General features: G+C 43.6%; 1 protein-coding gene across 2 annotated transcripts in view; it reads left to right on the forward strand.

Moving 5' to 3' along the window:
- LOC126470494 (membrane-associated guanylate kinase, WW and PDZ domain-containing protein 1) overlaps positions 1 to 22,546 on the forward strand; it is a 407,605-nt gene that overhangs the window by 152,994 nt on the left and 232,065 nt on the right. Inside the window, exon 1 of one of the 2 annotated variants that reach the window (XM_050098367.1) lies at positions 12,146 to 12,338. The exons of the other annotated variant lie outside the window; for it this stretch is intronic. Within the exon in view, the coding sequence (XP_049954324.1) occupies positions 12,161 to 12,338 (178 nt within the window). The 5' untranslated portion in view covers positions 12,146 to 12,160. Of the gene's footprint in view, positions 1 to 12,145; positions 12,339 to 22,546 lie in introns of those variants that run through there. 2 annotated transcript variants of the gene reach the window in all.

Here is a 22,546-nt window from a genome sequence, read left to right on the forward strand (position 1 = left end):
ATTTGGTGAAGACTGCCAGTCTCGCTAGCGGGATGAAAGCAGAGCTCACCATCTGCAGCATCGTCGACAGGACTGACTGCGGACCTTTGGTACAGAGCCGAGTGGAGTGTCTGAATCAGAGGCTGAGACGGTTCTGCGACCGTGTGGGCTGCAGATTCCTCGACTTGCGCCATAGGGTGGTGGGGTTTCGGGTTCCGCTGGATAGGTCAGGAGTCCACTACACGCAACAAGCGGCTACACGGGTAGCAGGGGTTGTGTGGCGTGGGCTGGGCGGTTTTTTAGGTTAGATGGCCTTGGGCAAGTACAGAAAGGGCAACAGCCTCAACGGGTGCGGGGCAAAGTCAGGACATGCGGGGACCAAGCAGCAATCGGTATTGTAATTGTCAACTGTCGAAGCTGCGTTGGTAAAGTACCGGAACTTCAAGCGCTGATAGAAAGCACCGAAGCTGAAATCGTTATAGGTACAGAAAGCTGGCTTAAGCCAGAGATAAATTCTGCCGAAATTTTTACAAAGGTACAGACGGTGTTTAGAAAGGATAGATTGCATGCAACCGGTGGTGGAGTGTTCATCGCTGTTAGTAGTAGTTTATCCTGTAGTGAAGTAGAAGTGGATAGTTCCTGTGAATTATTATGGGTGGAGGTTACACTAAACAACCGAACTAGGTTAATAATTGGCTCCTTTTACCGACCTCCCGACTCAGCAGCATTAGTGGCAGAACAACTGAGAGAAAATTTGGAATACATTGCACATAAATTTTCTCAGCATGTTATAGTCTTAGGTGGAGATTTCAATTTACCAGATATAGACTGGGACACTCAGATGTTTAGGACGGGTGGTAGGGACAGAGCATGGAGTGACATTATACTGAGTGCACTATCCGAAAATTACCTCGAGCAATTAAACAGAGAACCGACTCGTGGAGATAACATATTGGACCTACTGATAACAAACAGACCCGAACTTTTCGACTCTGTATGTACAGAACAGGGAATCAGTGATCATAAGGCCGTTGCAGCATCCCTGAATATGGAAGTTAATAGGAATATAAAAAAAGGGAGGAAGGTTTATCTGTTTAGCAAGAGTAATAGAAGGCAGATTTCAGACTACCTAACAGATCAAAACGAAAATTTCTGTTCCGACACTGACAATGTTGAGTGTTTATGGAAAAAGTTCAAGGCAATCGTAAAATGCGTTTTAGACAGGTACGTGCCGAGTAAAACTGTGAGGGACGGGAAAAACCCACCGTGGTACAACAACAAAGTTAGGAAACTACTGCGAAAGCAAAGAGAGCTCCACTCCAAGTTTAAACGCAGCCAAAACCTCTCAGACAAACAGAAGCTAAACGATGTCAAAGTTAGCGTAAGGAGGGCTATGCGTGAAGCGTTCATTGAATTCGAAAGTAAAATTCTATGTACCGACTTGACAGAAAATCCTAGGAAGTTCTGGTCTTACGTTAAATCAGTAAATGGCTCGAAACAGCATATCCAGACACTACGGGATGATGATGGCATTGAAACAGAGGATGACACGCGTAAAGCTGAAATACTAAACACCTTTTTCCAAAGCTGTTTCACAGAGGAAGACCGCACTGCAGTTCCTTCTCTAAATCCTCGCACAAACGAAAAAATGGCTGACATCGAAATAAGTGTCCAAGGAATAGAAAAGCAACTGGAATCACTCAATAGAGGAAAATCCACTGGACCTGACGGGATACCAATTCGATTCTACACAGAGTACGCGAAAGAACTTGCCCCCCTTCTAACAGCCGTGTACCGCAAGTCTCTAGAGGAACGGAGGGTTCCAAATGATTGGAAAAGAGCACAGATAGTCCCAGTCTTCAAGAAGGGTCGTCGAGCAGATGCGCAAAACTATAGACCTATATCTCTTACGTCGATCTGTTGTAGAATTTTAGAACATGTTTTTTGCTCGCGTATCATGTCATTTCTGGAAACCCAGAATCTACTATGTAGGAATCAACATGGATTACGGAAACAGCGATCGTGTGAGACCCAACTTGCCTTATTTGTTCATGAGACCCAGAAAATATTAGATACAGGCTCCCAGGTAGATGCTATTTTTCTTGACTTCCGGAAGGTGTTCGATACAGTTCCGCACTGTCGCCTGATAAACAAAGTAAGAGCCTACGGAATATCAGACCAGCTGTGTGGCTGGATTGAAGAGTTGTTAGCAAACAGAACACAGCATGTTGTTATCAACGGAGAGACGTCTACAGACGTTAAAGTAACCTCTGGCGTGCCACAGGGGAGTGTTATGGGACCATTGCTTTTCACAATATATATAAATGACTTAGTAGATAGTGTCGGAAGTTCCATACGGCTTTTCGCGGATGATGCTGTAGTATACAGAGAAGTTGCTGCATTAGAAAATTGTAGCGAAATACAGGAAGATCTGCAGCGGATAGGCATTTGGTGCAGGGAGTGGCAACTGACCCTTAACATAGACAAATGTAATGTATTGCGAATACATAGAAAGAAGGATCCTTTATTGTATGATTATATGATAGCGGAACAAACACTGGTAGCAGTTACTTCTGTAAAATATCTGGGAGTATGCGTACGGAACGATTTGAAGTGGAATGATCATATAAAATTAATTGTTGGTAAGGCGGGTACCAGGTTGAGATTCATTGGGAGAGTGCTTAGAAAATGTAGTCCATCAACAAAGGAGGTGGCTTACAAAACACTCGTTCGACCTATACTTGAGTATTGCTCATCAGTGTGGGATCCGTACCAGGTCGGGTTGACGGAGGAGATAGAGAAGATCCAAAGAAGAGCGGCGCGTTTCGTCACCGGGTTATTTGGTAACCGTGATAGCGTTACGGAGATGTTTAATAAACTCAAGTGGCAGACTCTGCAAGAGAGGCGCTCTGCATCGCGGTGTAGCTTGCTCGCCAGGTTTCGAGAGGGTGCGTTTCTGGATGAGGTATCGAATATATTGCTTCCCCCTACTTATACTTCCCGAGGAGATCACGAATGTAAAATTAGAGAGATTAGAGCGCGCACGGAGGCTTTCAGGCAGTCGTTCTTCCCGCGAACCATACGCGACTGGAACAGGAAAGGGAGGTAATGACAGTGGCACGTAAAGTGCCCTCCGCCACACACCGTTGGGTGGCTTGCGGAGTATCAATGTAGATGTAGATGTAGATGTTAAGGGTCAGTTGCCACTCCCTGCACCAAGTGCCTATCCGCTGCAGATCTTCCTGCATTTCGCTACAATTTTCTAATGCTGCAACTTCTCTGTATACTACAGCATCGTCCGCGAAAAGCCGCATGGAACTTCCGACACTATCTACTAGGTCATTTATATATATTGTGAAAAGCAATGGTTCCATAACACTCCCCTGTGGCACGCTAGAGGTTACCTTAACGTCTGTAGACGTCTCTCCATTGATAACAACATGCTGTGTTCTGTTTGCTAAAAACTCTTCAATCCAGCCACACAGCTGGTCTGATATTCCGTAGGCTCTTACTTCGTTCATCAGGCGACAGTGCGGAACTGTATCGAATGCCTTCCGGAAGTCAAGGAAAATAGCATCTACCTGGGAGCCTGTATCTAATATTTTCTGGGTCTCATAAACAAATTAAGCGAATTGGGTCTCACACGATCGCTGTTTCCGGAATCCATGTTGATTCCTACAGAGTAGATTCTGGGTTTCCAAAAACGACATGATACGCGAGCAAAAAACATGTTCTAAAATTCTACAACAGATCGACGTCAGAGATATAGGTCTATAGTTTTACGCATCTGCTCGACGACCCTTCTTGAAGAATGGGACTACCTGTGCTCTTTTCCAATCATTTGGAACCTTCCGTTCCTCTAGACTCTAGAGACTTGCGGTACACGGCTGTTAGAAGGGGGGCAAGTTCTTTTGCGTACTCTGTGTAGAATCGAATTGGTATCCCGTCAGGTCCAGTGGACATTCCTCTGTTGAGTGATTCCAGTTGCTTTTCTATTCCTTGGACACTTATTTCGATGTCAGCCATTTTTTCGTTTGTGCGAGGATTTAGAGAAGGAACTGCAGTGCGGTCTTCCTCTGTGAAACAGCTTTGGAAAAAGGTGTTTAGTATTTCAGCTTTACGCGTGTCATCCTCTGTTTCAATGCCATCATCATCCCGGAGTGTCTGGATATGCTGTTTCGAGCCACTTACTGATTTAACGCAAGACCAGAACTTCCTAGGATTTTCTGTCAAGTTGGTACATAGAATTTTACTTTCGAATTCACTGAACGCTTCACGCATAGCCCTCCTTACGCTAACTTTGACATCGTTTAGCTTCTGTTTGTCTGAGAGGTTTTGGCTGCGTTTAAACTTGGAGTGAAGCTGTCTTTGCTTTCGCAGTAGTTTCCTAACTTTGTTGTTGTACCACGGTGAGTTTTTCCCGTCCCTCACAGTTTTACTCGGCACGTACCTGTCTAAAACGCATTTTACGATTGCCTTGAACTTTTTCCATAAACACTCAACATTGTCAGTGTCGGAACAGAAATTTTCGTTTTGATCTGTTAGGTAGTCTGAAATCTGCCTTCTATTACTCTTGCTAAACAGATAAACCTTCATCCCTTTTTTTATATTCCTATTTACTTCCATATTCAGGGATGCTGCAACGGCCTTATGATCACTGATTCCCTGTTCTACACTTACAGAGTCGAAATGTTCGGGTCTGTCTGTTATCAGTAGGTCCAAGATGTTATCTCCACGAGTCGGTTCTCTGTTTAATTGCTCGAGGTAATTTTCGGATAGTGCACTCAGTATAATGTCACTCAATGCTCTGTCCCTACCAACCGTCCTAAACATCTGAGTGTCCCAGACTATATCTGGTAAATTGAAATCTCCACCTAAGACTATAACATGCTGAGAAAATTTATGTGAAATGTATTCCAAATTTTCTCTCAGTTGTTCTGCCACTATTGCTGCTGAGTCGGGAGGTCGGTAAAAGGAACCAACTATTAACCTAGTTCGGTTGTTGAGTGTAACCTCCACCCATAATAATTCACAGGAACTATCCACTTCTACCTCACTACAGGATAAACTACTACTAACAGCGACAAACACGCCACCACCGGTTGCATGCAATCTATCCTTTCTAAACACCGTCTGTGCCTTTGTAAAAATTTCGGCAGAATTTATCTCTGGCTTCAACCAGCTTTCTGTACCTATAACGATTTCGGCTTCGGTGCTTTCTATCAGCGCTTGAAGTTCCGGTACTTTACCAACGCAGCTTCGACAGTTTACAATTACAATACCGATTGCTGCTTGGTCCCCGCATGTCCTGACTTTGCCCTGCATCAGTTGAGGCTGATGCCCTTTCTGTACTTGCCCAAGGCCATCTAACCTAAAAAACCGCCCAGCCCACGCCACACAACCCTTGCTACCCGTGTAGCCACTTGTTGCGTGTAGTGGACTCCTGACCTATCCAGCGGAACCCGAAAGCCCACCACCCTATGGCGCAAGTCGAGGAATCTGCAGCCCACACGGTCGCAGAACCGTCTCAGCCTCTGATTCAGACCCTCCACTCGGCTCTGTACCAAAGGTCCGCAGTCAGTCCTGTCGACGATGCTGCAGATGGTGAGCTCTGCTTTCATCCCGCTAGCGACACTGGCAGTCTTCACCAAATCAGATAGCCGCCGGAAGCCAGAGAGGATTTCCTCGGATCCATAGCGACACACATCATTGCTGCCGACATGAGCGACCACCTGCAGATGGGTGCACCCTGTACCCTTCATGGCATCCGGAAGGACCCTTTCCACATGTGGAATGACTCCCCCCGGTCTGCACACGGAGTGCACATTGGTTTTCTTCCCCTCTCTTGCTGCCATATCCCTAAGTGGCCCCATTACGCGCCTGACGTTGGAGCTCCCAACTACCAGTAAGCCCACCCTCTGCGACCGCATGGATCTTGCAGACTGAGGACAACTTCCGGCATTTGTTGCGGCATCTTTAGATCAGAACAACTTTCTTAGGTTCGCAAGAATCGTGGTATCAGCGCTGTTTATCCTTCGCTGTTTGTTCGTGGTATAAAGTAATTTCACAGGTCCAGGGGCTGTTTGCACAAAAAGAGGCAGCTAGCGATCTGTCGTCGCAAGTCATTAAAAATTAATAGGTATCATAGAACAGAAGGAGAGGGAATTCTCATGTCTATTATGCAGTCGCATAATCGACAGATACCGTACATTTGCTATGGGACGATATTACAATACTATGTAGAAAGAAATTGAACATTTAGTTGACAATTAAAGAGCGGAAACTTAGAAAGATCGACAGTCTATTTATACTGTATTCATCGTTTTCTACATCAAGATGCGCTTTCTGCTACGTTTGCTGCCATGGAGCTGGTGGTCAAATTGATGGTATGAATAGAAAATTTGGGAAGTCACTCACATTATTATGTCATCAGTTATAACAGTTTTTGATCGAATTGAATGAAGAGTATGGAGACGTTACATACAACTGCAGGATGCTTTGGTCAAGAGTCATGCCAGGAACGACTTTTCGACGTAAGATCCACAAACTGTTGGATTACTGAAGGAAAAAGGAAAGTGGGAACGAAAATTAGAAACATTGAGAACGGATTACAGACCTCTCACTTTAAGTACACTTGACACCACCCACAGTAAAATGTTCCAAGATGAAAAACAACTTATTTCTGCACATTAGTGTCTATGCAGATGGAAATGATCGTTATGCTTTCCAAGTCTCTTTTAAAAGACAAATTCTTTTACGTTAAAACTGTCAGTGGTTCTACATTGTTTTCTTCGGGAAGAGTTTCCATGTTTGCATAGTGAGGTTCCAAACATGATTCAAGGTTTCAATCGTTATATGTTCATAAAGTTTTTTAAGTGTGAAACTAAATACTCGACTATGACGTGGCAGCCGTAGTGTCGAAAATGTGTGAACTCGTCTGCATGTGTCAGTATAGAGACAGTTGGTACCAGATATAAATTTTTATTACGTCTTCAGCGCGACAAAAATAATAAAATAATACCGAAAATTGCGGCGCTTGCCAGTTCCCCTGCCCCCCCCCCCCCCCCCCCCCCCGCACCTCAGACAGTATGGCGTGGCAGTGGGTGTAGTGCGTACTTGGGTGACAAAACAAGCACGTAAGAGCTCTGCACGTGTGCAGAGTTCACTTGCGGCCGGGTCGAGGATTTTCCCTGCCCGGGGACTGGGTGTTTGTATTGTCCTCATCATTCCATCAGCGTTCATGAAAGTGGCTAGATTGGCCTGTGTACAGAGTGAGAATGTGTACGGGCGCTGATGACCGCGCAGTTGAGCGCCCCACAAACCTAACGTCATCATCATCCCTGGCGTATTGGGGCGCCTAAAATTTTCGAACTCGACTTTTTCGAAAGCGGTCGAGAGATTCGTCTTCCTGTTTAGACATGGTGAAGACCTAGTAGTTTCCTACACATCCTGTCAATATGAATCAAATTGGTGGCTGGAAGTTCGTGCGGTCCTCTTGTTAGACTTCCACGCTCCTCTCTCAGGAGCTGCATGTTTCCTTCAGTGTTTGTTTCAAGGACTACACAAAAAGATTAGATAATTGTTTGCGAAGGATCCCACGTGAGAGGTTACCACTTAAAGGTGTCTGTTGATCAAAGTTTATATGTTTTATGAGAACAGACTAGATGTACCACCAGCTCTATTTCCAGCCATTTCACATCTGACGACAGCTCGCAATGGTACGACGAGTTTACAAAATACACTTGGAACTATAGGAGCCTGTGAAACACGCTGTTGCTCGTCCAACCATGGAGCGACTGAATAACCATTTGCGAACAATGAGGCTCTTAGGATTAGTGCAAAAAGCCTGCCTCTGTTAACAATGAGAGCCGCGCGGCAGGAAGTGAGGGATAGCAAACTCCAGCCATTGAAAGAAACAATCCCCATTGTTTCGTTCCTCCTTATAGTAACAGAGGTGGGATGTAGTTGTATTCATCTCCATCCAGAAAGACCCCGTAGTTGTAATGTACAGATTTCAGTATGCCACATTAGAGGTAAGCTTTATATTCTGTTTAGCAGGTAGCTGTAAACTTAAGTCATGATTTGACCACCGTGTTAGTTAGTAATTAGACGATACTTGTAAAACCTAAAATTCTGGACATTGTCTGAACTCCGGGATTAGCTTTCAGAAGGCTTTTTGTGTGTATCACAGAGTGACTACCTCATCCATACATTTATATGCGATTAGCCAGCCACGTCCATCTACAATTGCATTTTTCTTCTCTTTTATTTTCAGCAAAAAAGGTGCAATTTTTAAAAATGTGCTTTTACAGTTACAGTAGTGGAAAGAATTTTCGGTTTTTACTATACTTGCCTCTGTCTGTGGATACTGAAGGCAGTAATCTTTAGCGAGAAAAGCCCCATAAAAATGAATTGCTCTCTGGAGGCGCATTAATGTAAAGTCCTTCTCCATATCATTTCTGTGCGAAGAGCGACTTTGCAAGGAGAACAAGATTTGCTTCCTATTGAGCTAGTTCACGCAATTTTTAATGACATTATGGCTTTGATTCCTACGGTACTTACAGTGCGTGTTGACGTTACGTGAATATTGACCTAACAAATTCATTTCGTACAGTTAAAATGTGTTTTAATTTCGAATATAAATTCAAGGTCATCTACTAAGTTCTGCTGAAATGAAATGTCGTTTGACGAGGGCCTCCCGTCGGGTAGACCGCTCGTCTGGTGCAAGTCTTTCGATTTGACGCCACTTCGGCGACTTGCGCGTCGATGGGGATGAAATGATGATGATTAGAACAACACAACACCCAGTCTCTAAGCGGAGAAAATCTCCGACCCAGCTGGGAATCGAACCCGGACCCTTAGGATAGACAGTCTGTCGCGCTGACCACTCAGCTACCGGGGACGGACTAAGTTCTGCTTTTTTATGACATATAACGTGTTTTACACAAGTTATTTTATCATAATTAACACACAACCTCAGAGTGATCCCCGCTTTCCTTATTTTTTTCCTTTGTTAAAGGAATAAATTATATGAATCCCAGGCGTCGCCGGCGTAATACTGCATTCTGCATTGTACCGTCTGGTCTGTGAACTTACTACTTTTTCGACTTTCGTTGACACTTGCGCAAATGTTGTCGACCAGCAAGCACAATCGTCTCAAATTGCTAACAAGGGAACCTCCCCATCGCACCCCCCTCAGATTTAGTTATAAGTTGGCACAGTGGATAGGCCTTGAAAAAGTGAACACAGATCAATCGAGAAAACAGGAAGATGTTGTGTGGAACTATGAAAAAAATTAGTAAAATATACAAACTGAGTAGTCCATGCGAAGATAGGCAACATCAAGGACACTGGGAGTCTAGGAGCGCCGTGGTCCCGTGGTTAGCGTGTGTAGTTGCGGAACGAGAGGTGCTTGGTTCAATCAAGTCTTCCCTCGACTGAAAATTTTACTTTCTTTATTTTCGCAAAGTTATGATCTGTCCGTTCGTTCATTGACGTCTCTGTTCACTGCAATAAGTTTAGTGTCTGTGTTTTGCGACCGCACCGCAAAACCGTGCAATTAGTAGACGAAAGGACATGCCTCTCCAATGGGAACAGAAAATATTTGATCGCAAGGTCATACGTCAACCGATTCCTCCGCAGGAAAACACGTCTGATATATTCTATACGACACTGGTGACGGCATGAGCGTCACATGACAGGAATATGTTGTCGACCCACCTAACTTGTACATGGGTAAAAAGATTCTTCTACCTTACCCGATTTAGGTTTTCTTGTGGATGTGATAATCACTCGCAAAAAGTGATGAAAACATAAGACTTTGTCACATAAACTGAAAATAAAAAATTAAAATTTTCACTCGAGGGAAGACTTGAACCTAGTACCTCTCGTTCCGTAGCTGCTCTCACTAACCACAGGACCACGGCGCTCCTAGACTCCCAGTGTCCTTGATGTTGCCTATCTTCGCATGGACTACTCAGTTTGTATGTTTTACTAATTTTTTTCATAGTTCCACACAACGTCTTCCTGTTTTCTCGATTGATTTGTGTTCAGTTTTTCAAGGCCTATCCACTGTGCCAACTTATAACTAAATCTGAGGGGGGTGCGATGGGGAGGTTCCCTTGTAAGAATGCTATCGAGTGCATCGAAGGGAAGTTAATGTGACTTGATTTGAATTTACCGGTGGAAGACTAGAAAAGTAGACAGTATGCGTCCGAGCGTTGGTAGCACTGATTTTTTTCCTCTGGTACAATGCAGGAAATTAACCTCCGGCAGTTGTATCGATTTATGAAAAATGACAAGCTGCACCGTTGTTCGTGTTCTACGTTGGCAGTAGTGAGCTCGGAGGAAAGTAGTGATATACCAATAGCGTTAGTAGTTTCAAGTAGCCATAGGTCACTTTTACGAGGATGCTGGATATGACGTTGGACACGACATGATATTAGAGTTAAAAAAACTTAATTCATATATAAAGGCATTTACACGTTTGCAGGTCTAGTTTCACAAGGATGGGATCGGTAGTGATCTGTGCCTTTATAGGAGGAAACATACCGGCATTCGCGTACATCTACATCGATACTCCGCAAATCGCACTTAAGTGCCTGGCAGAGGGTTCATCGAACCACCTTCACAGTAATTCTCTTTTATTCCAGTCTCGAACAGCGCGCCGAAAAAACGAACATCTATATCTTTCTGTGCCAGCTCTTGATTTCCCTTTCTTTTATTGTTGTCGTTTATCTCTATCTAGGTCGGCGTCAACAAAATATTTTCGCATTCGGGGGAGAAATTTGGTGACTGAAATTTCGTGAGAAGATTCCGCCCCAACGAAAAACGCCGTTGTTTTAATGATGTCCATTCCAAATCCTGTATAATGTCCGTGACACTCTCTCCCCTATTTCGCGATAATACAAAACGTACTGCTCTTCTTTGAACTTTCACAATGTACTCCGTTAATCGTATATGGTAAGGATCCTAGAGAGTCTGGGACTGCGCGACCGCTACGGTCGCAGATTCGAATCCTGCCTCGGGCATGGATGTGTGTGATGTCCTTAGGTTAGTTGGGTTTAATTAGTTCTAAGTTCTAGGGGACTGATGACCACAAATGTTAAGTCCCATAGTGCTCAGAGCCATTTGAACCATTTTTGATCCCATATAGCGCAGCAGTACTCCAAAAGAGGATGGACAAGTGTAGTAAGTTAGAGAAATCACGAAAAATCGAAAGCAGGGTGGCCGGATGAATATTGAAGCTTCCATCATCTGGAATCCAAAGGTAGTCTGTTACAAACAGCGCAACCTCATTCGGTTTGTTCTTAGTTTACACTGCTGTTTTGCAAAGAAATTATTTCATTATCTAAGAAACTAGTGTTCCTCAATACCGTCTACCTCTTCAGTATGTAACACTCCACACGGACTGTTAGCTGACATCAAGACCATAGTGTTGGAACTTGGTTTCCATTCTGTGTACTGCAACATCCCATTTGCTTACATGAAAAATTGAGTCCGCAACCCTCTATAATGAGTGAGCTGTTGAGTTCAAAAGAGGATAAGGTGTTAGTTTTATCGTAGAACTTTGTGAGTTCCGTTTTCCAGAAAAGAAAAAAAAGAGGAAACTATTGTATGTAGTGCGGGAATGATGTGTGAAACGACGGAGAGATTTTATTATTATTTGTTTTTGTTACATTTGTGACCAAACCCCTACTCTGTGGTATCTAAGGAAACCGTCTCTGCAACAAATGTGTTGCTTAACGGATACTTTTATGCTGCCTTTTTAAATAAGTTTGTTGCAGTAATCTCTTTACTCTAGTTGGATAGCGCAAGTGAAACACTTCGTTGTTCAAATCAACCCTCTGGTCGACTACTGCTATTGTGTGTCCGGGCCAGTGTTTACGTTACGCCGAGATCGACTCTGCACATGACATGGAAAACCCGGTGGACTGCTTAGGATGGGAGAGGTTATTGAATTCATCGTAGAGTTTTCGAAAGTTGGACAAATATGTTCGAAAGCGTGTTACCGAGGTGTCAGAACAACGACGTCGCGGGGGGAGGGGCTCAGTGACGCGCCAGACTCATAAAAATGTGTACTGGCGACGGTGTGACCCGCTTTCGTGTAGCAACCGGCAACGCCGGATAGTGGCATCTGCTGTGACGGTTGGAGTGGGGAGCGCAGTCAGTCTGCAGCAGCATGGCGGCCGCGCCGCGCGCCATGTGCAGTGCTGGCCAGCGCGCAGGCGCCGCTGCCGGTTGGGAGGCTTCCGACAACCTGCGCAACGCCAAGCGCGATCACCTCAAGCACTTCACCGCCGATCCCTCCTCGGACTTCCTCGCTGACGCTGAGACGTCGAGCTCCTCGCTGAATAGACGTACGTAGTGACCCCGATGTTTGTTTTTTAATGCGTGCATCGCCACAGTTTGTCATTTTAACGGGACGCGCATGTGTACGGCTGTTTATGTGTGCACGAGTGTGTGCAGTGAAAGGAAAAAGATAACTACGTAAAAGGCAGACGAGCGGATGATTGAGAGGAGATTTACAATCGCCCACGAATGCTGTTTGCTCTAAGGAAGGAATGGAGGGGGCATCCAGAGGAAAAGAACCTGTCCACCGATGTTGGCGTCGGTAGCTGAGGCTCGAACTGACCTTGGCACGGCACCAGCGTTTTCTTTCGTCGTTACTGCGGTGGAGTTTAAAATACTTCTCGGTTAAACGAGTTTATTGTGAGTGAGACGGCGACGTCAGCCGTTGGGACTCAAACCTGTTATTCTTACCCCCATTGCTCGAGGACGTCGTAATGTCGTGGACCGCATACGTTTAATGAGTGCCTACAGTTTTAAGATTTCGAGTGTTTCCGTAGAAGTGTCTTGCAGCACAGGTGATCTCGCCCGTCTGTTAGATTTGGCTCGTGATACGTGAAACAAGTGGTCGTTCACCTTTTTGTCACCGGAATCATCTGGTAAACATTGCTTCTTTTCCTTTGGCCTTAGTTATTTGATTTAGCGCAGTTGTAATTGCTTCTGATTCTCTACTGCAACCGAGAAAAGTAATCACTTTTACCATTTAAGTCCGAAATCTGCAGTGGCGTGGGTGTGGTTGGTCAGTAAAGACATCTGACTGAAGATTATTTGAATAGACGCTGGATTCCTTTTATTACGGCATATTGTGCGCATGCAGCATAATACATTTGGGTTGTTTCGTGGATAAAGTTTGTCGCTTTGTAGAGTGACACTGAAGGGGAAAAAAAACACGAAGTGGCACCCATAGGTAGAAGTTAGTGTGTCCCAGTCGTCTTGCTTACAAACGGGAACACCACTTGTAATCACATGTGTTACAGGTGATCGTGCCGTGAATACTAGTTTTTATCAAATTATAATTTTTTAGGAATATTGCAGGGGAGACTATCTCGATATGTGCAGTGTACTTCCGAAACACGCATTGTGTATCACAAGTTTTTTTAGCTAGCTTACTTTTTTAAGCAGGGATTGAGTAAAATTATAAATGGATTAATCATTTTGGTATCGGGCACAATGTTTCATTTACCGGTTGTTGAATGTTTAATTCTTTTGACTGGAACGATTTTTGACTAAGATTTCAACATTTTTTTGACCCATTTAGTCGGCTTGATAGTGGTAGTAAATTAATATTGGTTTACATACACAAAGTCTTAGAATCCTGCTCGCGCATTCAATCAAAATACAGTTTGTTATTGGAGGAGCACTTTAATAGAAGAGTGACTGTTAACAGCTATGAAGTGTTAATACATTTTTGCATCCGTCCGTCTTTGTGTTAATATTCATTTTCTGATGAATATTTTTTTAACATCCAATGTATTCCGATAATGCGACAATCTTTTAGTGCTGATTTCGAGCAGTGCCGAACCTCGAACACACCGCAATATAATAATATTTGTCATCGCTCATTTCTGTTTATTACTCCTTCGTACAAGAAAGTAATTAGCGCGTACTGCCGAAACAAACTATTTTATCTGCTAAACTCTACGAGTGGACGGCTGCATTTTGCATGTTTCTTAGAAAAACATATGAAAATAACTGGGTGAGTGGTGTCAGTTTTGATGGAGATCTTTCGAAATAACTCCATACTTTGTGGTTTTTGTCAGGTATCCCTCCACTGGTATTATTTTTGTGGTTTTCAGTTCGAAACCGTTCAATTCTGGTTTTCATGATGATGAATACAAGCGCCGTCGAGTCTGTGTATTTTATTTTCTTGTTTTTCGTCCATTTGAACGATGCCTATATTTCGGACTGTCAAACTGTATTTTATGAACCGTACAACGTCAGGCCGGCCGCGGTGGTCTAGCGGTTCTAGGCGCGCAGTCCGGAACCGCGCGACTGCTACGGTCGCAGGTTCGAATCCTGCCTCGGGCATGGATGTGTGTGATGTCCTTAGGTTAGTTACGTTTAAGTAGTTCTAAGTTCTAGGGGACTGATGACCACAGTAGTTAAGTCCCATAGTGCTCAGAGCCATTTTTTTTTCGTACAACGTCAAAAAAAGAAACTGAATAGTGCAGCTGTTACAAAGGTATAGTAATCAGATTGCAAATTTCTTTGTATGTTGATATGGCTGCCTCACATCGGTGTTTCGTCTCCAGATCGTGAAGTAATTTTGTGCTGTGTCTATTATAGTAAGATAGTAAGAGTTTGGAGGCAGTAGTGTGAAGGTGGCGTTTGACTTACGCCGCAAGGCGAAAGATTGAGGTCTAATCGCAAATAACACATTTTCAAATTCGGACACCGGTTCATTTTAGCAAATGCGATGCTGGTGGCTGAAACATTTCTTTTGGAACGGATGCAGGCTAAGGATCTATTCATTGGCATTTATTTTCCAAATTCTCCTGAAGCGTGTCACTCATGTCACCAATAATTCGATTTACCGTGTTTCATTATGTGATTGACATCAGAACTTGCGCATTATACGGTGTAAATTCGTCGACTGTGCAATTCATTGTAGTTACGCTCTTAAAATCAGTGCTAGGAGTAAAGAGCTGATTTGACGTGTTAATTGTCTGTGAGGCAGTGCAGCTTTATGATGTTTCGGTACGGGAGAAACAGAACGTGAGCGACCTCACCTGTGTCAGGAGGCGGAACTTGGGTAGAGATGAAAGCGGAACGGCAGCCAAAGGCGCGGATGAAATGCCGAGAAAGTACTTAGTGGAGCGCGAGCAGCGACCAGCTGCGCTCACAGCTTGCCACAGCTAGTATGTCGCTAAGTTAATCGGCTGCCGTCTCCGCCCTTAGCTAGCAGATAATGAGGTTCAGCCTGTGGTAGACAGTTACAAAGTACTTTACACTCCGTTAACAAACCAGCTGGGTTTGTAAATGTTGTAAACATATTTTGAATCGCATAACCGCTAGCAGTAACAAATCTGTTTTTTTTTTTTTTTTTATATAATTTACTAAATTACGCCGGCCGAAGTGGCCGTGTGGTTAAAGGCGCTGCAGTCTGGAACCGCAAGACCGCTACGGTCGCAGGTTCGAATCCTGCCTCGGGCATGGATGTTTGTGATGTCCTTAGGTTAGTTAGGTTTAACTAGTTCTAAGTGACTAATGACCTCAGCTGTTGAGTCCCATAGTGCTCAGAACCATTTGATCTTTTTTTTTTTTTTTTTTTTTTTTTTTTTTTTTTTTTTTTTTTTTTTTTTACTAAATTTCGATGCATTTAGGGTTGTGGAAGCTCATCTTAGCTCATCGTAAGGCATTGCGTAATTGTAGAGTTTTAAACGGCTAGAGTAATAACAGTTTAATTTGATCCGTTGAAATGAATGAATCGTTGGGGATGCAGCGAATGCAGTGAAAACCGGTTGAGAAATACTGTAATGAATATGAAAAAAATGGAAACCTCCGCAGACTGGTCCCAACAGGCCATCCAGTACCGAACGGTCGCTGTGACACCCAACGAAATCATTTGTATGCGATATGGAGGCGTTTGGGGTTGACCACAGCGCTCTCCTAGCCGTTGCGGTTCGCACACCTTGCAGCCGGGTAGCTGTCACTCGAGCAACTCGTCAGTTGCCTTACCGAGGCTGAGTGCACACCCGCCCGTTCTTCCGCCCAATAATAATAATAATAAAAAGAATCACTGGCAGTACCGGGAGTTGAACCCGAGTCATTCGCTTGGCAGTCAGACACTCTGACCACTAAGCTATGGAGGTAAATTTGTGCCAGACGGGAGCCCGGGTTTCCTGCTTCTTGCGAGCAATCACCTTGACTGTTAAGCGATCTGAGCAGACCTTATGGCCCCTGTCATTATCACTGACATTTGCACCTGCCAATAAGTTTAATTACTCACGCAGTACTCATTACATTGCAGGCTCGACATTTCTGATCGGTTTCCGCTGATATGATTTCGATATCGATCAGATCGATCCATTCATCTCAGTGACTCTAATTCAGTGGATTATATATATGTCCCCCAATTCGTTCCCCCAGTAGTACTGTACTGTTACTACAAACTCCGTTGTAGAACTTATTGTTGTGTTCAGAAATCTTAGGTGGAAACATCAGTGACAGTGGCAGGCTTGGACCTGAACCCGGGTAGCCTAAAGGTGACTCCTAGCGATAAGTACGAAATCCTGTGTCGGATCCGGTCTGGCACTAATTTTCATTAGTTGCTGCATACTCATTAGCTTGAGTTGTGCTTAAACCAAGTAGATAAAATACTTCTAATTAAGTGTTACTGTTCTGTACGGAATTAGGCGCTGCCATTGCAGTTACCTGGTAAATTGATACCACCATTGTGTAACGTGTGGAATATTTAGTATTTTCTCCTCATAGTTGTCAGAAATTCGCAAGGCAATAGGACAGCAGTGTAATGGCGTCCTATATTATTAAAACTTTTGATGAACAGCGTTTTTCTACGTTGGTTAAGCATTACTCGACCTGTTAGAGCTTTGTATACAGGTAATGTCAAACGACGAGTTCCCAGACTTTAAAATGCATCGAATTAAGTCTTCCAAAACAAAATCAATTATAAAGCATAATATCTTCCTTTGCATCCTCACAGAGCGAGGTGACCCAGCGGTTGAGACATTAGACTTAACATTCGAGAAGAGCGGGATTGAAATCCCCGTCGGGCTGTCTAGATTTAGATTTTCTAACATTTCCCTAAATCGGATTACTCAGATACTGGTACGACTCCTCTGAAAAGAACACAACCGATCTCATTCTTAAACCGTGTCCTATCGTAGCATGTGCTACGTTGACAGGGCATCAAATCCTAATCTTCATTTGTTTCTCGTCTACATGGTAGCGCACAGTGTATGTGGACTACCTGCGTGGGCGATCAATGCTGCGTAGTATATTATTATTTTCTTTTGAGCAGTTTGGATCGCCGGATATTCCAAAACTTCTGTCAAACTTTCGTTCGTACAAAACGGTTTATACCGTTATTGATAGTAATTTCTTTTCACACTAGTGTCCAGTACCCACCGTTTTTCTTCCTACATCCTGAACCTTGTCGCTAATGAGATGTACGTTACTTTTAGAATGTGGCAGTGACTTGCGGTGGCTGTGCCATTGCATTAGTTAACACATGCCAGGAAGAACGTTCGTATATACCATTTGTCCGAGTATCATGTAATCTATGCTGTGGTTTATCGAGGAGTTTCCTAAATCAGTGTACCAGACGGTCAAGTGTTAAGACAGAGCTAGATATCCTTCTTGATGTGGCTCACCACCTTGTTTCAGAATTAATCGTCAGAGTAAGATAGATATATTTTCTACAATGATAGATATTAATGTAGAAAACAGCACACTCATCATCGAAAACTTAGATTTCCCGAATTTCGACATCGCAGTACAGTTAACAATATTTTGTTTGCCCTAAGTATATTTGGAGCTTTTATTTTCAGTTTGAGCGCTTTTGTCTCATGTGTTTGAAGAGTTTTCGCATTCTTTCACGGAAAAAGTGTTCAATTAAAATGCTGCTTCAGATACATCGGAAGTGCGTCCAAGGAAAGAGTTGTCGAAAGCTTCAAGTGGTGTGTACATAAAGGGCCCTAAATTCGCATTTACTTATGTGTCAAATTAACACAGTTTGTTCTCACAAGAAGAAACAAGCTTTTCATCAGACATGACATGGCTAGTAATTTAATCGAATAAAATTTTTGCCCCGTAGAAACTAATAATGCTGATTAATATTTCACGAAAATGTAATTGCGTAGATTTCCCTTCGGTTGGTAGATGTGTGTACCGTGTAGGAGTGGAGCAGCTTTGTTGGCAAGAGTGCCTGACAGAGCATCGTATTCACGAACGTACTGGTTGGTTCTATTTTGATATATATTTCAGTACCGTATTTTCATATTTATCGTAAATAATAACCGCATTTCTGATTAGCTTCATATAAACACAGACACCCCTGGACATATGCAAGCCTTACCTGTTCTCCCAACAGCACTATCTTGCATGTTTGAGCTGGTAAACTAAGATTTTAATTAAGTTTCCAGAACAGAGAGTAACATCGTGACGACTAAACAATAAAAGGGTATTATAATAAAGATTTATTTACGATTACGCGATTGGCAATGTTGCAGTACTATTGCCGTCTGGCAAATCCGAAGTTGAGTGGTTATTCTTTTCTGTGAGGAATCGTCTATTTTGGGACGAGTGAGTAAATATATCCTGCGGGCATTGACGCACTCCCCCCGCAGCCGTCGTTTCTTTCATTCAAATTTCGTTTTTAATATAGTGACTTGTGTTGTAGGGTCTCTTCCCTTTGCCAGTTTCAGTTCTTCATTCAGGACGTGCTTGTATAGTCTGCGTAGTACCTGGCGTATTTAAAGAGATCCACAGAATTAATCACGCAAATTTTTCATATATTTTCTGTATGTTTCTATAGATGTCATTTCCAACTCGAGTCTCGAATGTTCACTAGCTACCACGTTTTTGCAGCCATGTAAAAGTGGTGTTTGTCTCGCCCGCTTTCCTCGAAATGTGTTACAGCAGCATAGAAATGGGTTGATCGTAGATTCACAAACAAAATTCTTTGTTGACATTCTGTGATGGGAAAGGGAATCCTTTCGAACAGTTACTTAATTACGCCGAACAGAGGATGCACTGTCATATCGAACATTTTGGTACTGTTATTGCGCGCTTCCATTGCTTGAGCGTTGTTTCTCCGGCTCTTATTATCCATAAATACCATGTCTGTGAAATCATTTACAAATTTTCTGACTGAGCTGGTATCAGTCTCTAGTTGTCCATCCCGACTTTAGACATCCCGTGGTTTCCATAAAAAAAAAACTTCAAGAGAATGCCAGAATAGTTCTGTTAACTACATTATGGCCACGTCATTTCCAATGTCATGCACAGCTGTGGTCTCTGGCCGCATTGTGCGCGGGACGTTAAACATGCAGATACCGTCCTTTTGTTGACAGAGTCTTCAGCAGCACGATTAGCGTTTTCTACCTACTGATTATATCCGATCTAAGAAATAGTGCGGCAGTAACTGTCGACTATCGGAAAAAAACCACTTTGAATATTTTCAAAACCTGTAGAGCAAGTGCCAGATCTACAGATCTAAAGACGTATTTACTAGATTCGGAATCAGTGTAGAATTTCAATAAATATTTTAGGAATGTGATTATCCATGTGCGGGTCACGTGTGACAATTTGCTACTGTGTCTCGGAACTGAGCTGGAATCCGGGCAGCCACATTTGGCATTCAGTGATCCACCAGTAGAGTCCTGCAAGTATCAGGTTGCTCACTTAGTAGAATACTCAGCGGGAGGTAGATAGGTATCACCATTGTGAACTTATGAAATACGTTTTTGCGTTTTGTGATGCTTCTATGTGAAGGATATACTTCTATTTGTGTATCCTGTACGTACCATTTATGGTGCAAAAAAAATATAGAGTGCTCAGTGCAATTCTTGACCTTCCTCACGATACGTGCGTATAAGACCTTTGACAGCTACTAAATAGATAACGTGTTGAAATACAGTGAGGTTACAAAGTCCATGAGATCCCTCCTAATATTGGTAGCATAAATGTTCGATGGGATTCATGTTGGGCAATCTGGGTGGCCAAATCATTCGCTCGAATTGTCCACAGTGTTCTTCAAACCTATTGCGAACAGTTGTGGCCCGGTGACGTGGCGCATCGTCATCCATAAAAATTCCATCGCTGTTTGGGCATATGAAGCCCATGAATGGCTGCAAATGGTCGTCAAGTAGCCGAACATAACCATTTCCAGTCAATGATCGGTTCAGCTGCACCAGAGGATCCAGTCCATTCCATGTAAAGACAGCCTACACCATTATGGAGCCACCACCAGCTTGCACAGTGGCTTGTTGACAACTTGTGTCTATGGCCACGTGGCTTTCCGCCACACTCGAACCCTACCATCAGTTCTTACCAACTGAAATCCGGTATTATCTGACCAGGCCACGGTTTTCCAGTCGTCTAGAGTCCAACCAGTATGTTCACGAGTCCACGAGAGGCGCTGCTGGTAATGTCGTGCTGTTATCAAAGCACTCGCTTCGATCGTCTGCTGCCATAGCCCATTAACGCCAGATTCGCCGCTCTGTCCTAACGGTTACGTTTGTCTTACGTCCCACACTGATTAGGCGAGTATTTCACGCAGTGTTGCTTGTCTGTTAGCACTGACACCCCTACGGAAACGACCCTGCTCTCGGTCGTTAAGTGAAGGCTATCGGCTAGTGCGTTGTTCGTGATATCCTCGTAACACACTTGATATTGTGGATCTCGGAATATTGAATTCCCTAACGATTTCCGAAATGGAATGTCCCATGCGTCTAGCTTCTACTGTCTTTCCACTTTCGAAGTCTGTTAATTACCGTCATGCGGCCATGATCACGTCGGAAACCTTTTCACATGAATTACCTGAGTACAAATGACAGCTCCGCCAATGCACTGCGTTTTATACCATGTGTACGCGATACTACCGTCATCTGTGTATGTGCAATCGCTATCCCATGACTTCTGTCACCTCAGTGTATATACTTAACAACGCTGAGTCAGTAGTGTGGTAGCAGTATTGCACGTCTTGGTTAGATCAACTGAATGATGTGATAAATTGAGCCACATGAAAAATACCATTTCAGAACAATTCGCCATTTTCGTAAACAGCCCAAGCATTATTTAAGCAGTTACATCATTGAGTTGGTTATGGGAAGTGTTTGGAGAGACAACGAGCACCTCTAATCACTTTCACGAGTAGTAGCGTTGGACAGAAGTAACAGGGCGTGAATTCAAGTTGGTGGCGCGTCAGTCGGGCTGAAGAGCAGTAGGCGTGGGTAGCCCGTACTGCGCAAGCGGAGGCGCTTCCGGTGTGGCCGATAAAAGGCAACCGCCCAGCCACAGCGATACAGTTATCGCTGTCCGCCTGGTCGTCCCAAAACAACTGCTTCGTGCGCATTTGTTAATCCTAACGACGCTGTTGAAACATTTTTGTTGTTTCTGCTCTGCTCTGCTCTTTCGATCCAAAACAATCGTTTCAACAGAAATAGACAATATCGGTACTCTAGCAGAAAAAACTGCAACACATTCAGGGATCGTTTTAGTTTAGTGAAGTTAGCGCGCGCGCGCGTGTGTGTGTGTGTGTGTGGGGGGGGGGGGGGACCGATGCAAATAACGGAGACATTCATTTCACAATGTGAGGTATCACTTCATTTCAGTGCACCACGTCTAGCGCCCAAATACGGACTTCTATTCACGCATGCCGACGAATGTGTAGCTGGCGAATGGTATCCTGCGGACAAATTGCCTGAAACCTATTTCGTCTTTTCTTTCAATTCAGCACTGGTTCCGACGACTCGTGGCTACGAGTCAGTGGTTGTCACATACGTGTTCGATGGCCAGAACATCGGAGAGATCTTACTGGCCAGGGCAGCTGTACGCCACGAAGAGGAATTTGCCTGGCAGCAGCCGTAAGAAGACGTGCATTGCCCTGCTGAAACAACTCAAACCTCCTCTCGCAGGAATACGTACAGCACTGGACTAAAAGGATGATGAACCTAACGAGCACTTTTCTCGCGCCCAGTTACCTTGCCCCATTCCACGAACACTAAAGCAGTTTGCGCGTGTTAACTGATGCTGCCCTCAACCCTCACAGGCACATAGATGTATGTTTGTATCGCTGGCTAATGCCCTGTGGATGATAATGTGCACCATGGATGCTCAAACTTTTCAGCCCTGAGATCTACTACATGCAGGACTACTTTTAGAGACCTACTAACTTAAAAATTCGTGAAGGCTTAAGCACAAAACAAGACCGAAGCCAAAATTAACCATTTTAATTAGACAATAAAGATAAAAGGTAATTTTCTCTCCATCAAAAGCTTTAGGCCTACTGCTCAGTTTTCAAGATATTACGCATGTGAAAAAATATACGGCTTCATAAATGTTGAAATTTTTTTTTCATATACGAGGCTTTGCAGACCACCGTCAGGTTTATTATAATCTGGCGAAAAATTTGTCACAGGCGACCTTTCAGATTGTGTAAGATGAGGATCAGTCATTTTATTTTTACAGTTAGATTTCAGTATGTTCATCGGTGAAAACGCTGCTTCACGTAGATAAGTTGATCCAAAAAACGATA

Source organism: Schistocerca serialis, chromosome 3 (genome assembly GCF_023864345.2).
Source record: "Schistocerca serialis cubense isolate TAMUIC-IGC-003099 chromosome 3, iqSchSeri2.2, whole genome shotgun sequence".
Lineage (NCBI taxonomy): Eukaryota > Metazoa > Arthropoda > Insecta > Orthoptera > Acrididae > Schistocerca > Schistocerca serialis.